The sequence below is a fragment of the Siphateles boraxobius genome, unplaced genomic scaffold, assembly GCF_051911475.1.
Source record: "Siphateles boraxobius isolate OS27281-9 unplaced genomic scaffold, OSU_SipBor_1 9, whole genome shotgun sequence".
NCBI lineage: Eukaryota > Metazoa > Chordata > Actinopteri > Cypriniformes > Leuciscidae > Siphateles > Siphateles boraxobius.
Genome location: NW_027509219.1, coordinates 17,265,872 through 17,282,374, shown reverse-complemented (window position 1 = coordinate 17,282,374; position 16,503 = coordinate 17,265,872). Strand labels below are relative to the sequence as shown.

Below are 16,503 nucleotides of genomic sequence, written 5' to 3'. Positions count from 1 at the left end.
GGGAAGGGGATACACCGCTCTACAGTAATTTGAAAGTGATTGCAGTACCAGTTTTGGCCACAATCTTACATACGGCTCCTTTAAGAATTGCACATACAGCAACATTCTTATGAACTTCTTAGAATTTATCATAAGAATTTTCTTAACTTCCCCAGGACCATAACCTTAGGACAGAAGCATATAGTGAACCGTGAGAAAATTTAACCTTTAGACCCTTATCTTTAGGATAAGTTGGATGTTCATCAAGCTTGTTCATGACAAATTGAGATTTCTCAACACATTAACACCTTTTGACCTCTTTGTTTGTGAACTGAAGTAAAAAATGCAGCGAATTCTATTTGTCCAATCAGTTTCAATGTACTATTTCAATCAACACCCACTATAACTCATCAATAACAGCCACTCTGTGACATCTGTCATCAATAGGCGAGTGTAACATCTGTAACCTTTCTGCCGGGGTGAGACTCACCAGTTTCCTCCTCTTGTCCTGTTCTGTCGGGGGTTCTTCGTCATCTGTCAGCTTCGGCTCTTCAAAGTGGCTCATCAGCATGCAGCTAGAGGACAGGCAGCCGGAGAAAGTGAGTAAGGTTGTGAAGTGTGTGTGTGCAAAGTAGAGAAATGACAATCATGTTACACTTCATTTCTAAAATGTGCCATTTTTCCCCGTTTTCCAGCAGCTGTGTAATCTCTCACTGCATTTATGAATACTCTTTTGACACCCCACTGAAGTATGCATGAGGCAGGTTGTGTATACATCCTGCCTGGAAATGATAAAATGCCTTAGGAGATAAACATAAGGGTATAGGCACCACATCCTGAAGTCATGAAATATTTGCAACCTCATAGCATCATTCACATTTCATGACCAGCTTACACACAACCCAAGCGTATACATAAAACAAACATACTGTATACTAGGGGTCGCCAACCTATGGCACGTGTGCCAGATCATTACCCATAGCAATACAGCTTGTTTTATTAAGGTAGGAGTTATAAATATTATTAAGATGTGAGAATTGAACTGTGCAAGTCAATGAACACAGTGACACAGTGATCAACTCAGAAACTTTAAAAAGGCACTTAATGGGAAAAAATTAACAGACCAGGTCCTGCAAATTCTTCAGTTTTCCAGCATCTTTTGCATATTTGAACCCTTTCCAGCAGTAACTGTATGATTTTGAGATCCATCTTTTCAAACTGAGGACAATTGAGGGCCTCAAACACAATAGTTAATAAAGGTTCAAACATTCACTGATGCTCCAGAAGGAAACACAATGCATTAAGAGCCTCGTATATATATTATTAGTGCCGTCAACGTTAACACGTGTGATACATTTTTTCCAGTTTAATGCATTAAAACTATTAACGTAATTAACGCAGCATCAGCTTTTTTATCATCCTTTGGCTAGCGTTACATAAGTGTTCACGCTCTTATTCATGCAAATGATTTTAACCCATTCAAGTGCGACAAGACAAAAAAGGTACAAGTGTGCACAACGCACACAAAAACACACACAAGTATAGAGTTATCTTTCACGCTTTACGAATAGTAAAATGCAATTATGCCAAAATGTCCATTTTGTCAAGTATCCTCATAAGAGTAGTCTTAAATGAGTTAAATTAAAGTCTTAAATGAATGCAAAGAGTTGTGAGAAAATGAGACGGATGTCAAGGTCTTAAAGTGGCAGCAGCCAATAATGCTTTCTGTCATTAAAGTTAATCAAAGAACAAAGGTACCATCTATATTTAATTAGTAATTTATGCAGTGCAGACTGTTTGACAACTTTATAAAATTTCTGTATATGTCCTACCTATTAGACATCAGTAGCTTTATAAGTAACAGTGATACTAGCCTTCATTCATAAAAAGAAGCCATTAAACAAGTATTTAAAATATACTGTCTTTAAGTTGTTTCTACATTGATTTGGCGATTATTACTGTACAAAATATATTAAAAACGTATAAAAGCTTAAGTGTTTTTAATTAATCACAGAAAAAAATGTTTGATTAATCTAGCAAATTTTTTTTATCGATTGAAAGCACTAATACACACACACACAAACAAACTGCTATAATACGATGTAATCCAACAAATACAAACATTGCGACACACAGCACGATCACTTCTCTTAAAGTTGAGCATTTGTTACATGAAACCCTGCCATGACAGCGTGTGCCCTTGTCCACCATTTTCCAGGTCATTTGTCAGACAAAATGCCTCTGTGGAGAAGTGTCATCAAAAAGAGAGAATCAAACTTACTCTTTGAAGGTAGCCGTCTCAGGGTCTTCCGTCATAACATCGTGCAGCGCCTCCACGCTGATGTTAATGATCCCGCAGAACTTGTCCTGGATCACGCTGAAAAATGATTGCAGTGGGAAACGTTATTCAGAGAATGAACACAATGTTCCAACATTCAGAGAACCATGTTGTGAGCAATGACACCACTGTAACAGAAAGATGTTTTAGGGTGTCTTCACAGGCCTGTGAGTAGGGAAGTCATGGTGGCAGTTTTAGTAGTCAGAACCAAAGGGAGTGAAATTTCACAATACTCAAAAACAGTTTCGATACCACAACAGAAAGTAATACGCTATTCAAAACATTAATTTAGTTAACGTACTGTATAAACAAATGGCATAAAAACAATAGCCTTCAAGTATTTCTCAATTAAGTAAATCATTATCTTTATTTTTATAATTGCCACACCAAGACAGCCATTTTCGAACAAGAAATGCCTTTGCATGCAGGCAAATACGCATGTGAGCGTTCAAAAGCAGTCACCTGTCAGTCTGACAGCGCGTGGGTATTGAGTTGATACTCGCCAAGCTAAACTTTAGAAAGACTGCCATTGTTAATTTTTTTTTTAAGTTAAGTTTTAACATTGACTTGGTTGCAAAGCACCGGTACTTTCGACATCCCTGCCTATGGGTATTGAGATTTTCAGTCTGAAAAAAACATAAAAAAAACTTTCAGCCTGGAAATAGCTTGCACTCACAAAACCTTTATGCAGGGAACAATCACATAAGAAGAAATACTCAGTTTGGCTGAGTGTTAAAATCCAAACTACCCTAAAGGGATCTAAACACATTATCTGAGCCAGTTATTGCCAATAAATGTGAAGATATTCATTAGATTATTAAACCCTTAATGCAGATGTTCTTTATGCTTTCTGTTATGTAAGAACAGTTAGCACTTTATGAAGGACAATCTCACCTTTTCACAGTCATATGAGAAGATGTAAATTCTAAATTCTAAATTCAAAAATGTAAATTCAGTCATAATTTACACAACCCTCATTAAGTCAATCCAAACACATACTGCATGACTTTCTTTTGTGGACTAAAAATGGAGAAGTTTAGACAAACGTGTGAAAGCTTCAGTAAAAATAAAAACACAAACCAAACAAAATTTTAGTAATATGCCTATACTATTGTAGTTTTTGTTATTTTTTGGATTAGCTTTTATTTTTATATTTTTCAGTTGTCATTTTCATTTTAGTTTTTGTAATAGTAATTTTTGTCATTTTTTTTAAACATTACCAGTTGATTAAAAATATATATATATTAGTAATTGTAGAGCTTAAACGTATTTCAGTTACTTGCAAAGGCAACAGTTGCAATTTTTAAAAGTTTTATTTATCAATAATAACCTTGAATCATTTGACTTGTGCACTATATTCCAAGTCTTCTGAAGCCATATGATAGATTTGTACTTGACTGAAATTTGATTAATTATTCACAGCGGTTGTCACCTTTAACTTTCAATGTAATACGTAAAAAAGCAGCTCTGACATTCAGCAATAAACATCTCCCTTTGCATTCCAAGGAAGAAATACATTCATATGGGTATCATAAGATATGAGTGAGTAAACAATGACAGAATTGTCACTTATTTTATCCCTGATATACCAACTATCCCTGTAAGAATGAAAACATCCTAGGGTCTTGACCTCCCCAGCACCTTCCCATTTCTCTTCTATAATGGGAGGCCAGGCCAAATATCCTGTGTTTGGCCCTTTCCATCACAGCCTTCAATATAAGCCCCCAATGTCTGATAAAAATTGCTTCATTCGTCACTCATAGATCTGGAACACACGAGATCCTTCGACTGTCTACTTAGAACCCTGTGAAGATTCTTCCTCCGCCTCGGATCTGCTCATATGCAGCATTCAATGAAAAGCCAGACAAGGAATGTCAGTCCTAAATCTCAAAAACACTGCTCGGTGAAATGAACTAGTCGATACCATTTCTAGAGCAGCAATCACATCTCTGCTTTGGAAGATGATGAGGTACTGAGGCTGCTAAGGGAGAGGGGCGCAGCCAATATGACTTAATAACAAGAAATTGGTCAGAAATGAAAGACGGGTGGTATGAAATTACGATTGTGATACGACGTGTACCTGCCTATCACCCATCGAGTACTGGGGAATTCCTTCATCCAAAACGAGGTGTTCACATCATATTTTATCTACGTTTTCATTCGTTTTTACGACATAAAAGTAAAATTCTCAATATTGCATGCGCCTCACCACTCAAAACTGATGACTAAAAAAGTTTTAAATAACTCAAAATGTGTCATGCTAAGCAAATATTAGAATATATACTGTAAAAAGTCCAATTAGCATTTTGCCTGAAGACACCCTGTAAGTCAGCTACAAACAAACCTGGCAAGCACCAAACCTAGCTAAAAATCTACCTCAGCTATACATTTATTAAAGCTTACAGCTGTAATATTAAATTTTTTTGTAGTATAATACAGGGTTGGAGGCAATCTTATCTCAACACGCCAATATTAGAACTACATGAGCTGTGCTAGTGATCAGATGCATCATATTAAAGATTTCTTATCACCCTGTTTGGACCTGAAAAAGAGGCCTGTGTACTATCTAATAATGCTTAAACCAGTACTTTTGGACAATTAAACTAGCAGATTTTTTTTTTTTTATGGGAAAACGTATCAGAAGAATTGCATTCATGTAAGACTACTGTAAAGTCTTTAAAAAAGTATCAAAATCATATAATTTTATATAATTCAGTTACAATGAAAGTTGAGGCTGCCTCAGGCATTTTGACCTTTAGAATTAGAAAAGGCCTTGTTTTAGCTACTGTGCCTTTAAATGTGAAATCATAGTAAAAGCATCACTGACAGGTTATGACTGTTGTATTTTTTCTTATTAAAAAAAGACAAATTAACTAAACAAATACTCTGAAATAAGCTGCACAATTATGACAAATATCAAAATGGGAGATTATTGCTCTTGATACTCTTATGGATGTTGTAAATTATCAAATGTTGCTATAGAATATACATTAAAATATTTGAGTGTTTTGAGCGTGCTACAATGTTCAAAGCAGCAAAATTTGTATTCATTTTTTTTTAAATAGAAACGTTTGATGCTTTAACTGTAGCAGCTGAAATTGCAATCGTGATTATTTTTCAAATAATTGTGCAGCCCAACCCTGAAGAAATTTAAAGGTTTATTTCTGACGCTGGTTTGGATAACAGCGTCACTGACAGGTCATGGTTGACCAAACTGAAACAAACAAAGATAAATATTAGGTAAAGAGCGTTTAGAAGACGCTTTGCAATATGTGAAGCCTTGTCAAAGAATGCAAAGAAAAAGTTGAATCTATTTACCAGCGAAAAATGTCTTGTCGCTATGCTACTTGAAATTAATGATAAATTAACCACAGTCTAAATCACGTAATCCACTTGGCTTTCTTTATGAATATGTATTCCAACTGTAATCAAGCAAGCCGCATTGCTCCACACTCTCTAAATGTTCTGGCAAACTCCAACATCATTATTCCAAAGGCAGCTGGTTGAAAACACTCTGAACGGTTCTATTTGTGCATGTGTAGAAATGAAAACGCAAATCTGCATATCCCTCTTCCATTTTTTTGGCCTGCCTGTATGCACAGAGATCATAACATCATTATTAGCATCATCTGTTTATTCCACGCTTTCCAAAAGACTGAAGCAGAGACAAATCTGTATCGTTTCATTGCTGTCATCACCGTGGTTATACTTCATTAAGGGGGGAAATTGTTTGTGACGTATTGCACCTCAGAGAAGATACATTCAGTGCCTTTGGCATTGCCGTGAGCCCACAGGTGTTTATTCAGAGTGAGTCAGAACACAGCAAATAGAAAAGTAATGGCAGGATCAGAAAATGCCATTCATAGCACCCTGAATGCATTTGAAAATTAATATGCTGGGCCTCATTTCATGCAAGCCTCTCAGCTAAATATCCTTTCAGAGTCAGCTTTCATAATTTTCTCTGCGCCGTTCAAGACACACAAGTATAAAGAAACGAAAAGGCACCTGAATATGGATGATTGTTGACTGGCGGAGCACAATTCCTCCACAAAATAAGTCTGTATAGTGCAATATTGTCGTATCACAATTATTTAAATAGTATTTTAAGGCACACCAGACAGAAATTCCGTTTGGATCAGGGTCAGAAATTAAGGTCAAATTAAAGGCAAGAATGATTTGTAACATCGATTTTACACTACCATTCATAATTAAGGTAAAATTTCTTAACGGTTTTGAAAGGAGTCTCTTATGCTCACTATGGCTGCATTTATTTTACCAAAACTACAATTATAGCTTTGCTATTGTGAAATATTATTACAATATAAAATAACTGGTTTCCATTTTAATAAATGTAAAAATGTAATCTATTCCTGTGATGGCAAAACTGAATTTACTTCAGCATCATTACTCCAGTCTTCAATGTCACAAGATCCTTCACAAAATTATTTCTAATATGCTAATTTGCGGCTCAAGAAACATTTCTTATTTTTATTATCAATGTTGAAAACAGTCGTGCTGCTTTGTTTTTGTGAAAACCATAATACGTCATTTTTTCAGGACTCTTTGAGGAGTATAAAGTTTAAAAGAACAGAAATTATTATAAACATCTTTACTGTCACTTCTGATTAATTTAATGCATTCTTGCAGGATTAAAGTAAAAAAAAAAAATTTAAAAAAAATTGAATGATAATGTATATATTTGAAACTTCTGTTCTGGGGCTGTTTGGTGTTGTTTACTCAGGCATCATTGTTCATATTATTATGTTTATTACTCTCAAGCTAAAGACTTTTATTACAGGGTTTATACTCTGTTATATGAAATTCCAGGACTTTCAACACTACTTTTTTTAATTTCTAGGACAACAACCAGCACTTATCAAACAATATCTTTACTATTTATTTATTACTCAAATTACAGATATAAGGTATCTGGCATTTCACTTCATAGAGATCAATCCACTGACCAGCGCTGTCAGGCATGGGAAATCCCTTTAACCATTGAAAGGATATTATGACAAAGATATCGCTTTCCTCATTCAAACTGACCCCCCCCCCCCCCCCCCCCCCCCATGCTGATTATACAGCATTATTTAAATTTATAGGCAATCATTTTCAATCTAATTATTCAGAATTAAAATGTGTTATCTGACATATGTATATTTATGACATGCATCATATTTATTAGTAAATTAGTCAGAAAAAAGGACCTCCAAAAATATTTTTAAAAAAATCCCCATGAAATAGAGCTACAGTACACAATTATGACAAAAATGAACACTGTCATTTATCGCTCTTGAAGTGTAATAGCAATTCTTAATGTTGATTAATAGAATATTCATTAAAATACTAATGCTAATGCTCACTAGTGAGTACTAATGAGTCGATGTCTTTTCATGCGGTACCTCTAAACAAAATATTGGAAGAATGCTTTCATGATCAGTTAAAAATGGTAGCGGTCGTAATTGCAATCTAGCTTATTTATTGAATGACTGTGCATTCATACCCTGCCTGCAAAAGTAATGGAAAAGATCATTTCTGACACTGGTTTAGATACGAGCAGAAAGCAAGATGTGGCAATAATGGAGAGAACAACATCGTGCTCCTGAGCTTCATAGACTGAGGCTCAGAGATATCGCTCACGGATCCAGGCTGTCTCTACAAGCGTGATAATGCATGGCAAGACTCAGGCTTCAGCCACATGGGGAGCCTCTCCTGCATATCACAGCAAAGCCCTGAAAACTGCAGATGGAAAACAAGGCCATGATAGAGCTATCATTGTAGCCAGTTAATCACTTCTTTGGGTGAGGGGGCTCTGGTATCAATGGCATTATTGATCTCATAGAACAATGACCCGTAAGATCAATCTCTATGAAATAAGGTGACAACAGACCTGCAGCAGCACCACAATCGATTTCACCGAGCCGAACGCAATTCCATAATACAAGATTTCAAGATGGCCACATATACAGACAGATACATGCATACAAAATGTGGACACATACGATAGATCGGATGAATCCAGAGTGTGAAATATTTTGTAGATGACCGGCCGCCCTTCAGAAAAGGAAGTGTGTTGTACGGTTCAAACATAAGACTGCATGCAGAGACATGCTCAAGTGTTTTCAAGCGGCCGGATTGAATATTTATATTGTAATGAGAAATGTGTATGTGCGTCAATCATGAATTTCTGTACCATTTCTCTTTCCCTGACAGCCTGCACATGGTACAAAAGCAATATGACTGGTCAGATTGTCTGGTCGTTAAAATGGCCAGGGGTTAGTAACTTTTTGACATGAATTTGAAATATTTCTTGTTAAGCACTGTGCCACATTGCATAGAAAAATATGTTGTGATGAGGTGCAGAATGCTTGACACAGTTTCCCAGAAAGAAAAAAAATATCATGCAAATTACCACCTCATTGTGTGTTACTGCATTATTTGCAGTTGTATTTTAGATGTGTGTTGTGGAGGTAACTAAGTGCATCCCTTCCCTTGATGCTATTTTGATTTTCAACGTCACTGCCAGGATCATGTATGCTGAGTTGAAAAGACTGAAGAGAAGTGACTCAAGCAGATGTGTTATTCTGCAGAAAACCTTATTTAAAACATTAATCATAGTAGCATCTAATTTATTTTTTTGAGAGCAAAAAGGAACAGAAAAAAAATCTGCTCACAGAAAGTCATTTTTGCTTTTTGTTGGTCAACGTGACAAATCTACAAGACCAATTTACACCCGTTGTGAAATCTGTGTGGCCGAATCTTTCGACCTCACAAGAAAATTCCCAATTGCGTGGACTGCAAAAATTCAGTGCACAACGGTAAATGTGGCTGAACCTTAATACGCAACTATAACTCCATAAATAAAAGATATAAACCTGCATTCAATTAGTTATAAAGTCAGAATTGCGAGATATATACTATATATAATTGTGACTTATAAAGTAAAAATTGTAAAATATATGCTCGCAATAGTGAGAAATAAAGACTCTTTTCCTTGCAAGTTTATATCTTGCAATTCTGATATTTTTCTAGCAATTGCGACTTTATATCACACAATTCTAAAAAAAGGCAAACTTGTGAGAAGTAAACTTGTAATTGCGAGAAAAAATGTCAGAATTGTGAGATAAAAAGTTGCACTTAAAAATTTTTATTCAGTTGCGGAAACAAGCTTCAAGAATCTACACTTTCATACAACTTACATATTTTTTTATATATTATAATTTTTTGCAATAAACTTAAATATATTGTATTTTATAATCAACGACTAAAAGTCCATTGTTTATGATTCAATCAATTTGCAAAGCATCATGGAATGAGATGTTCATTCTATCATAAAAGACATTTAGCACACAATGTGTTCTGTTGTACCTTTCTCTGATGCTCAAAAACGTATGTGCTTCTAATCAAAGTTGGTTTCGGTTACACTAGTGCAGTGGTTCTCAAACATTTTCATATATTGTTATCTGACTATACCTACATCCAAAAAAAAAATAATCGAGCACACTTTGAAATAGTCAAATTTTCATCAGGCAGCTAGTCGAGTCTATGCAGAGACTGCTTGTTATTATCAGAGATGGCAACGCCGGCGAAGCCTATCAGATAAGGTCAGGTTTGCCGAAGTGTGTTTAATTTAGGCTCTTTATTTGTTTTTGTCACTGCGCGCCGATCGGAGACGGAGTTCACTGCTGATATTCTGAGAGCTTTCTAGTCTCGCGGCTGTCATCAGCAGCGCCTTGTATCGCCCAATCAGCGGATGGCGGGCGGGTGCGGTTTTGAAAATTGGTCAAAAACGTTGGTGAAGATGGATGGCGGACGGATGATGAGTTTTGTGATGCGGTTGCGAATGAAATAATAGCCCATCCGCGCATCTCTAACAAGTAGTATCAGTATAGAAACAAGTTGTATCTAAATACAAACTAACTATCTACATCAAATAACAGCAAGTTCAAAAATAAAGAAAATAAAAGTGCAGCTGTGTCATAACTTGCATGAAATTCAAAAATAGAGAAAATAAAAGTGTAGTTGTGTCAAAATTTGTATCATGTTCAAAAATAGAAAAGAAATAATAGTGCCACTCGTCATAGCATCAGCACCCCCTGGTTGGGGGCTGTGGACTAACCTAATATTGTACTTAAAGGTGCAATGTGTAAAAATTATATTTATACTCGTGAGTATCTATTAACAGAAATGCAATATGACATCCATAACTATATTTTCAGTGGTGTATAAGGAACTTACTTAATAAACCGTAATGTTTTTATTACCTTAGAATGAGACATTTATATCTACATAACCGCGGGCACCCCCTTCTATGAAGGTCGACATATTGTGACGTCATGTTTCTACAGTAGCCGAACGCGAACAAACAGCGCTACAGAGCGCGTTTCGTCACTACCTTGAAAGAGAAGCAGCAGAAAGCTGGAAGCTAGCCATAAACACCGTGAGTAGTGACTTTTCTCTTGTCAGTGGTGTAAAATATGTAGTTGGATTGTTTCATCTAACTTAGTTCTTCTCCCTCGCTGTGTTATGGCTTTGCTATGTGGGGATAAATGTGCTGCACGTTCGTGAGACAGCTAACTAGTACTATTGTCATTGACCGTACAACAGTAACGTTACAGGAATCACCAACCTGTCGATCGCGGTCGACAAGTCGATCTTGGAAGCATTTTAAGTCAATCGCAAAGAGTTTGCAAAGAGCACAGTAACAGCTCATATTTAGCCAGCTAAACTTTTACTACCCTGTTAGAAAAAATATATAGTTGCATAGTTTCATGTGGTTCTTCTCCCTCGCTGTATTATGGGTTTGCTATGTGGGGGGAAATGTGCTGGTTACGTTTGTGAGACAATCAGCTGATTACTATTATTATATTATATATTAAGAACCTTGATCCTCACCTGACTATGGCTTTGTAAACTTTATCCATGATGTGGTTTATAATGGACTGTGGTACAGAAACAGTGACAATGTTACACACTCTTGGCTTACTTGGGCTATTCTCTGCTGTCTCAAACGACGATATGTTTGTCCCATTTTAGCCACCGTAGCTTCTTCGGAAGGGAGGGGCGAGCAGTGGGCTGAGCCCTTAGTGCAACTCGCAGCCGAACCGCTAGATGTCGCTAAAAATCACACACTGCACCTTTAAAAACGTGATTTTTTTAAAAATATATATATTACACATTAAAATATACATAACATACTGTTTGATATGGGATTAAAATCATGGGCAGTGTATAAGATATAAACTAATGATTAATTATTTTAATATTCCTCCGATCAGAGCATGTGAGCGAAGAACGCATTTGTGAATATTCCTCCGCTCGCTCATTTCGCTCAGTGTCGTTCGCTCAACACAGAATGTCCTGCTGGTTCGAAAATATGTGGAATAAGGGCTGTCTCCGACTAAAGTTTTTTTCTAGTCGACTAGTTGTTCATTTAAGCTAGCGTTTCTCAACGGGGGCGGTACCGCCCCCTTGGGGGCGTTTGGACAGTGTCGGGGGGCGTTGGGAACGAGGCAGCTGAGAGGGGGGCGCTCAGGCACAAATGGGGGGCGTTATGTCTGACTGTGGCACTATATACTCACTGTTATTATCACAACTTTTTTAAGCCTCTGACAACACATACAATGTTAATTTGAATGCATGGGCGTTTTAGGTACAGCATTGATTTCCACGCTGCTGCTCAAATCCATTCCACCTTCATTCGGAGTCCCACCAGGCCAGACGATCCAATACGCACGTGCAGTCCCAAGCGCGAGTCTCAGGTTCCTATGAGAATATTAATATAAAATATCATATCGTAGAACATGTAGCCTACCGGTATATGAAATAGTAGCCTAGGCGTCATTTAGCCTACAGGGCGGTTTTGAAACACTTTTAAAACATCTCGCGGCACGGATGTACCAATACAAATAAAACATATCCAGTTAACTAGCAGCATTCGTTTCATTCGTTTTTTTAAATAAGAGACGATCTAGCGCTGAAATGTGTTGTCTTCACTCGGACGCGCACTTCAGTCCGTTACGGAAAGTGAAAGTCTCCCTAAAAGATGTAAGAAATAAAAAAGCGAAACGGATGTATACTATTTTTGAATCCCTTTCTTTTTGGAATTTTTTGTAATGTTTCCCCTTATAGTTTTTTTTTTCTTTCTGTCTATTGTTTCTTTGATGCTATTATGAATGTAATAGATATAATACTATGTGATCCTCCGTATGTGTATGTTATATATTGTTCTTGTTATGCAATAAAAAAAAAAAGAGAAAAAAAAAAGAAAGTGAATCAGGACATCATCACATCTTTGTATACATTTTTATTTATTTACATCAGTAAGCTAACGTTACAAGACATCGTCTTTCAAAACATTACCTGCGCAAAAGAAAAAAAAAAGAATGAATGAGTCATTCGCACTTTTGAAAATGCCCTTCCGAATGCGTCTCTGTCCGACATAATTCCATAGCGTCCATGTTTTAATGTAAAATAAAATTATGTCTGTGTTAATTAATTAATATTTAAATGTTGCTAGTTTATTTTTTTAGTTTAAAAGTGGACATTTCAATATAGGTAGGCTATATTTTGTTTGTTCATATTTGAGACGCGCTCCAGTTCATCAAAGTGCGCCTGATAGTTTGATTTTATTTACAAAAGCACATTTTCTTGTTATTGTGAGTTTAAATAAAAGTTGCAAATTATGTTTTTTTTTTTTTGTATGACCAGAAATTATATAGCTAGTATTTTCAGTTGTTTCCACTGTTGATAGGAAAATGCACGTGATCGTGCCTGCATGCAGCAAGCGCCACACTCCGCACACACACTTGGATATGCGTAAACATCTTGTGTTTATTTGTGATAATCTTACTACTAACTACTAACTTGTATTGTGAGAGACATTTGAAGAATTGCTTTGTTGTTCTTTTTTTTTTGGATAAAAGCGTCTTCTACATAGCCCAAATGTAATAATAATAATGGTAATAATGGTAATTATTATTATTTGCGTTTATAACTATAAATTAGTTAACTGAAGACATAATATGTTAACCGACGCCTCGGTTGAAAACATCTCAACTTTTCAGAATGCCGCAAGTGCACAGCAAGTCATAATGACAAAACCCATCTGATCAGCTTCGGCCTTTCCGTAACAACATCGAACGCTCCGCCGGACAGCTGATCATAGCTGTACAGGGCAGGTTTTTTTTTTCTCATCTCCATAAATATATCTACTAGTAAAGCTAATGCAAGGGCTAGAAATCAATCAATCCTTTGTATCAAATGCAATGAATCCTCGTCATCATGTCATGGAGAGTGCAGTTCATGCTTTCTTAGCAAGAACAGACGGGAGCGCAAGCGCTTGTGGAAAGGAGAAAACGATGCGGCCCTTATGTACACTTATTAGGTGTACTTTAGTAATTCAGAATAAGACAAAAGCACGGTTTTGAAAATGGATATACTGACTCAATACATAAATGTTTCACAATTTAAATACTTAAAGTTACGGATTTCATAATAATAATAATGATAATTATAATTTTAAGAAGAAAATAAGGACGTCAATCATACACATTATTATTGTTTTTATTATTATTATTATAACAGAATGATAATCAGCATACATTCAATAAAGACATTTAGCCCTTTTTTGGTGGTGGTGGGGGGCGGTCAGGGTTCTGGATCTTGGAAAGGGGGCGCTGGGCCAAAAAAGGTTGAGAACCACTGATTTAAGCCATTAGTGGATAAATCGCCCCTTTATATTGATTTAATTATTTAAATAGGCTATACAGGAAAATGAGCGTTATATTGCCGCACTCAAGCCACACATAAAGCTTGCCACAAAGAACCGGCAAAAGTAATGATTAGGAATGTGTAAAAAATAGCAAGGAGACATTTCAATGTTTATTAATAAACTAGTGTTTTCGGTGTCGCTGCAAAGATGAAGTTGACGATGAGGACTCGCCGTCAACGATTAAAGATATAAAGGCATAAAAAGGAAAATTTCCTCCCGTTTGGCGCGCCCCACCTGTCACGTCTCTATTCCCCACCACTGGGGCGCGCCCCACACTTTGAGAACCGCTGCACTAGTGACAGAGTTACATTGCACTTACTGAAATACAGTAAGTACTGAGTAATATTAACTAACTACATACTTATAAAGTTATTGGGTTTGGTTTAGTTACTTGTAATTAGGGATGGGTATCGTAAAAAAAAAAATCGATACTGATACCTTGACTTCGATACTGGTTCCTGAAAGATACTTTTTTCAATACCAATTTTATGAAAACAATATTACATTACATATTACCTAAAACAAACTTTGGTTTTATTTTTTCAGTTTGTTGACTTTTTTTACACTCAAAGACTCATAATGGCCACTAGGGGGCAGAAGGCCGGATAATGTGCGAGCTGCATATTAATGAGCCTTTCACACAGCTGTGTCACTGGGTACCAAAGAATGTGACCTTGGACAAAATAAATTTTATATATATATATATATATTACAATTAGAAATTGTAACCAATTACAAATAGGTTACAATTACAACAACAATTAAAATGTTAACAATATTTCAAGTGTATTCTTTCTTTGTAAAAAGTATACATTTTATCATACGCATTAAAAAAGGTAAGGATTCATTGGTTTGAATATTGGAACAAACACTATAATAACATCTTAGTTGATATTTCAATATACATACTTTATTTTTGACAAAACATCCCATACTATAGTATATGAGCAGAAATTGGCAAACAAAAGCTTACCTATTTATTAATGTGACAGCAGTGGTGGAAAGAGTACTGAAAAAACATACTCAAGTAAAAGTAGCATTACATTCCAAAAAACGTAGTGTGAGTAGAGTAAAAAGTACTTGTCCAAAAAACTACTTGAGTAAGAGTAAAAAAGTAGCTTATTTAAAAGTACTCATGAGTAGTGAGTATACTGAGCTGCGGATTCTATCCCTTACAATAAACACTGTGAACTACAATTTATAAATTTAAAAAAATTGTACATACTGTAATTCACATTATATTTTGTTCTTTGTTAGAAAGATTGAAGAATATCTATCATCCATCTTTTTAAAATGCATCAAATAGAGAGATTTAAAAATACCCAATTTCTCTCCAAACGGTATCAATGTTAGTGTTTTGATAAATGAGAATCACTAATATTATCAGATTACCTCACCTAATGCACTGAAAAAGGCTAAGATAGTGAGCTAACACTAATTACACACTTTAATTCCATGATATTAAATATGTTACAATTTAAATGTAAATGCACATTGTTCTAAAGGGTGGCATCATCCCTTACATTTTACACGGCTACATTTACTCACATTGTAATGCTGATAATATAATTTGTAAGGAAAATAGTGCATTAAATAGGGAAGTTATATCCAGGAAACTTTTACAAAAGAAACAAACAAACACACACACACACACACACACAAATCCATGTCTCTGTAGTCTCGGTGAAGCTGTTTTATCAGCAGCATCCACACACACACACACACAAAAAAAGTTCAACATGAAAAATGTTTTTGCGCAAGTGCACTTGCCAAATGAAGACGGATTGTATAATGGATCAATCAAAAAACGTTGTTTATTAACGAGCTGTAGTGACGCACTGACAGAAATGCAGTTCAAGTTAACGCCATGGTTCATAGAGTGCACTGATTCTGAATCTGGCGGCATGGCGAGCGCGAGACGCGGCAGTGCACAGATCGTGACGCGCGTCTCTCTATAATGTGATTGTGAAGTAAATGTGAGCGGGAATTCACCGCATTATGAACTCGTCACGCAATACCCCCAGCCTCAGACCAAATGCTAGGCCCTGTAGACAGGCCAGCCTATATAAATATCATATTAAGCAGAAATGTACCTTATTAGAGGATTGATATCTGGATTGATGCTTGAAGAATGCACTTCCACAGCAGTCACGAGTAACAGCAGGGTAGGCGGTTAAACTTGTTTATGCTTAATTTGATTTGATGACAGTCACGAGACCGCTTACTCAATCCAATCACGTTGATGGATAAAAATAATATACATTTAAAACAAGCATGTAACGAGTAACGACCACAAACAGAAGGAAAATAGCGGAGAAAAAGTACCGATACATCACTTAAAATGTACTCAAGTAAAAGTAAAATTACAAAAATTTTAAACTACTCAAAAAAGTACAATTTCTGAAAAAAACTA

The 16,503-nt window shown here is 35.9% G+C and overlaps 1 protein-coding gene across 1 annotated transcript in view; it reads right to left on the bottom strand.

Annotated features, from left to right (window-relative positions):
- ipo11 (importin 11) overlaps positions 1-16,503 on the bottom strand; it is a 197,257-nt gene that overhangs the window by 29,472 nt on the left and 151,282 nt on the right. The window contains exons 28-29 of the mRNA XM_077222607.1: positions 2,261-2,356; positions 470-554 (exon numbers count right to left, since the gene is read on the bottom strand). Of these exons, the coding sequence (XP_077078722.1) occupies positions 470-554; positions 2,261-2,356 (181 nt within the window). The remainder of the gene's footprint in view (positions 1-469; positions 555-2,260; positions 2,357-16,503) is intronic.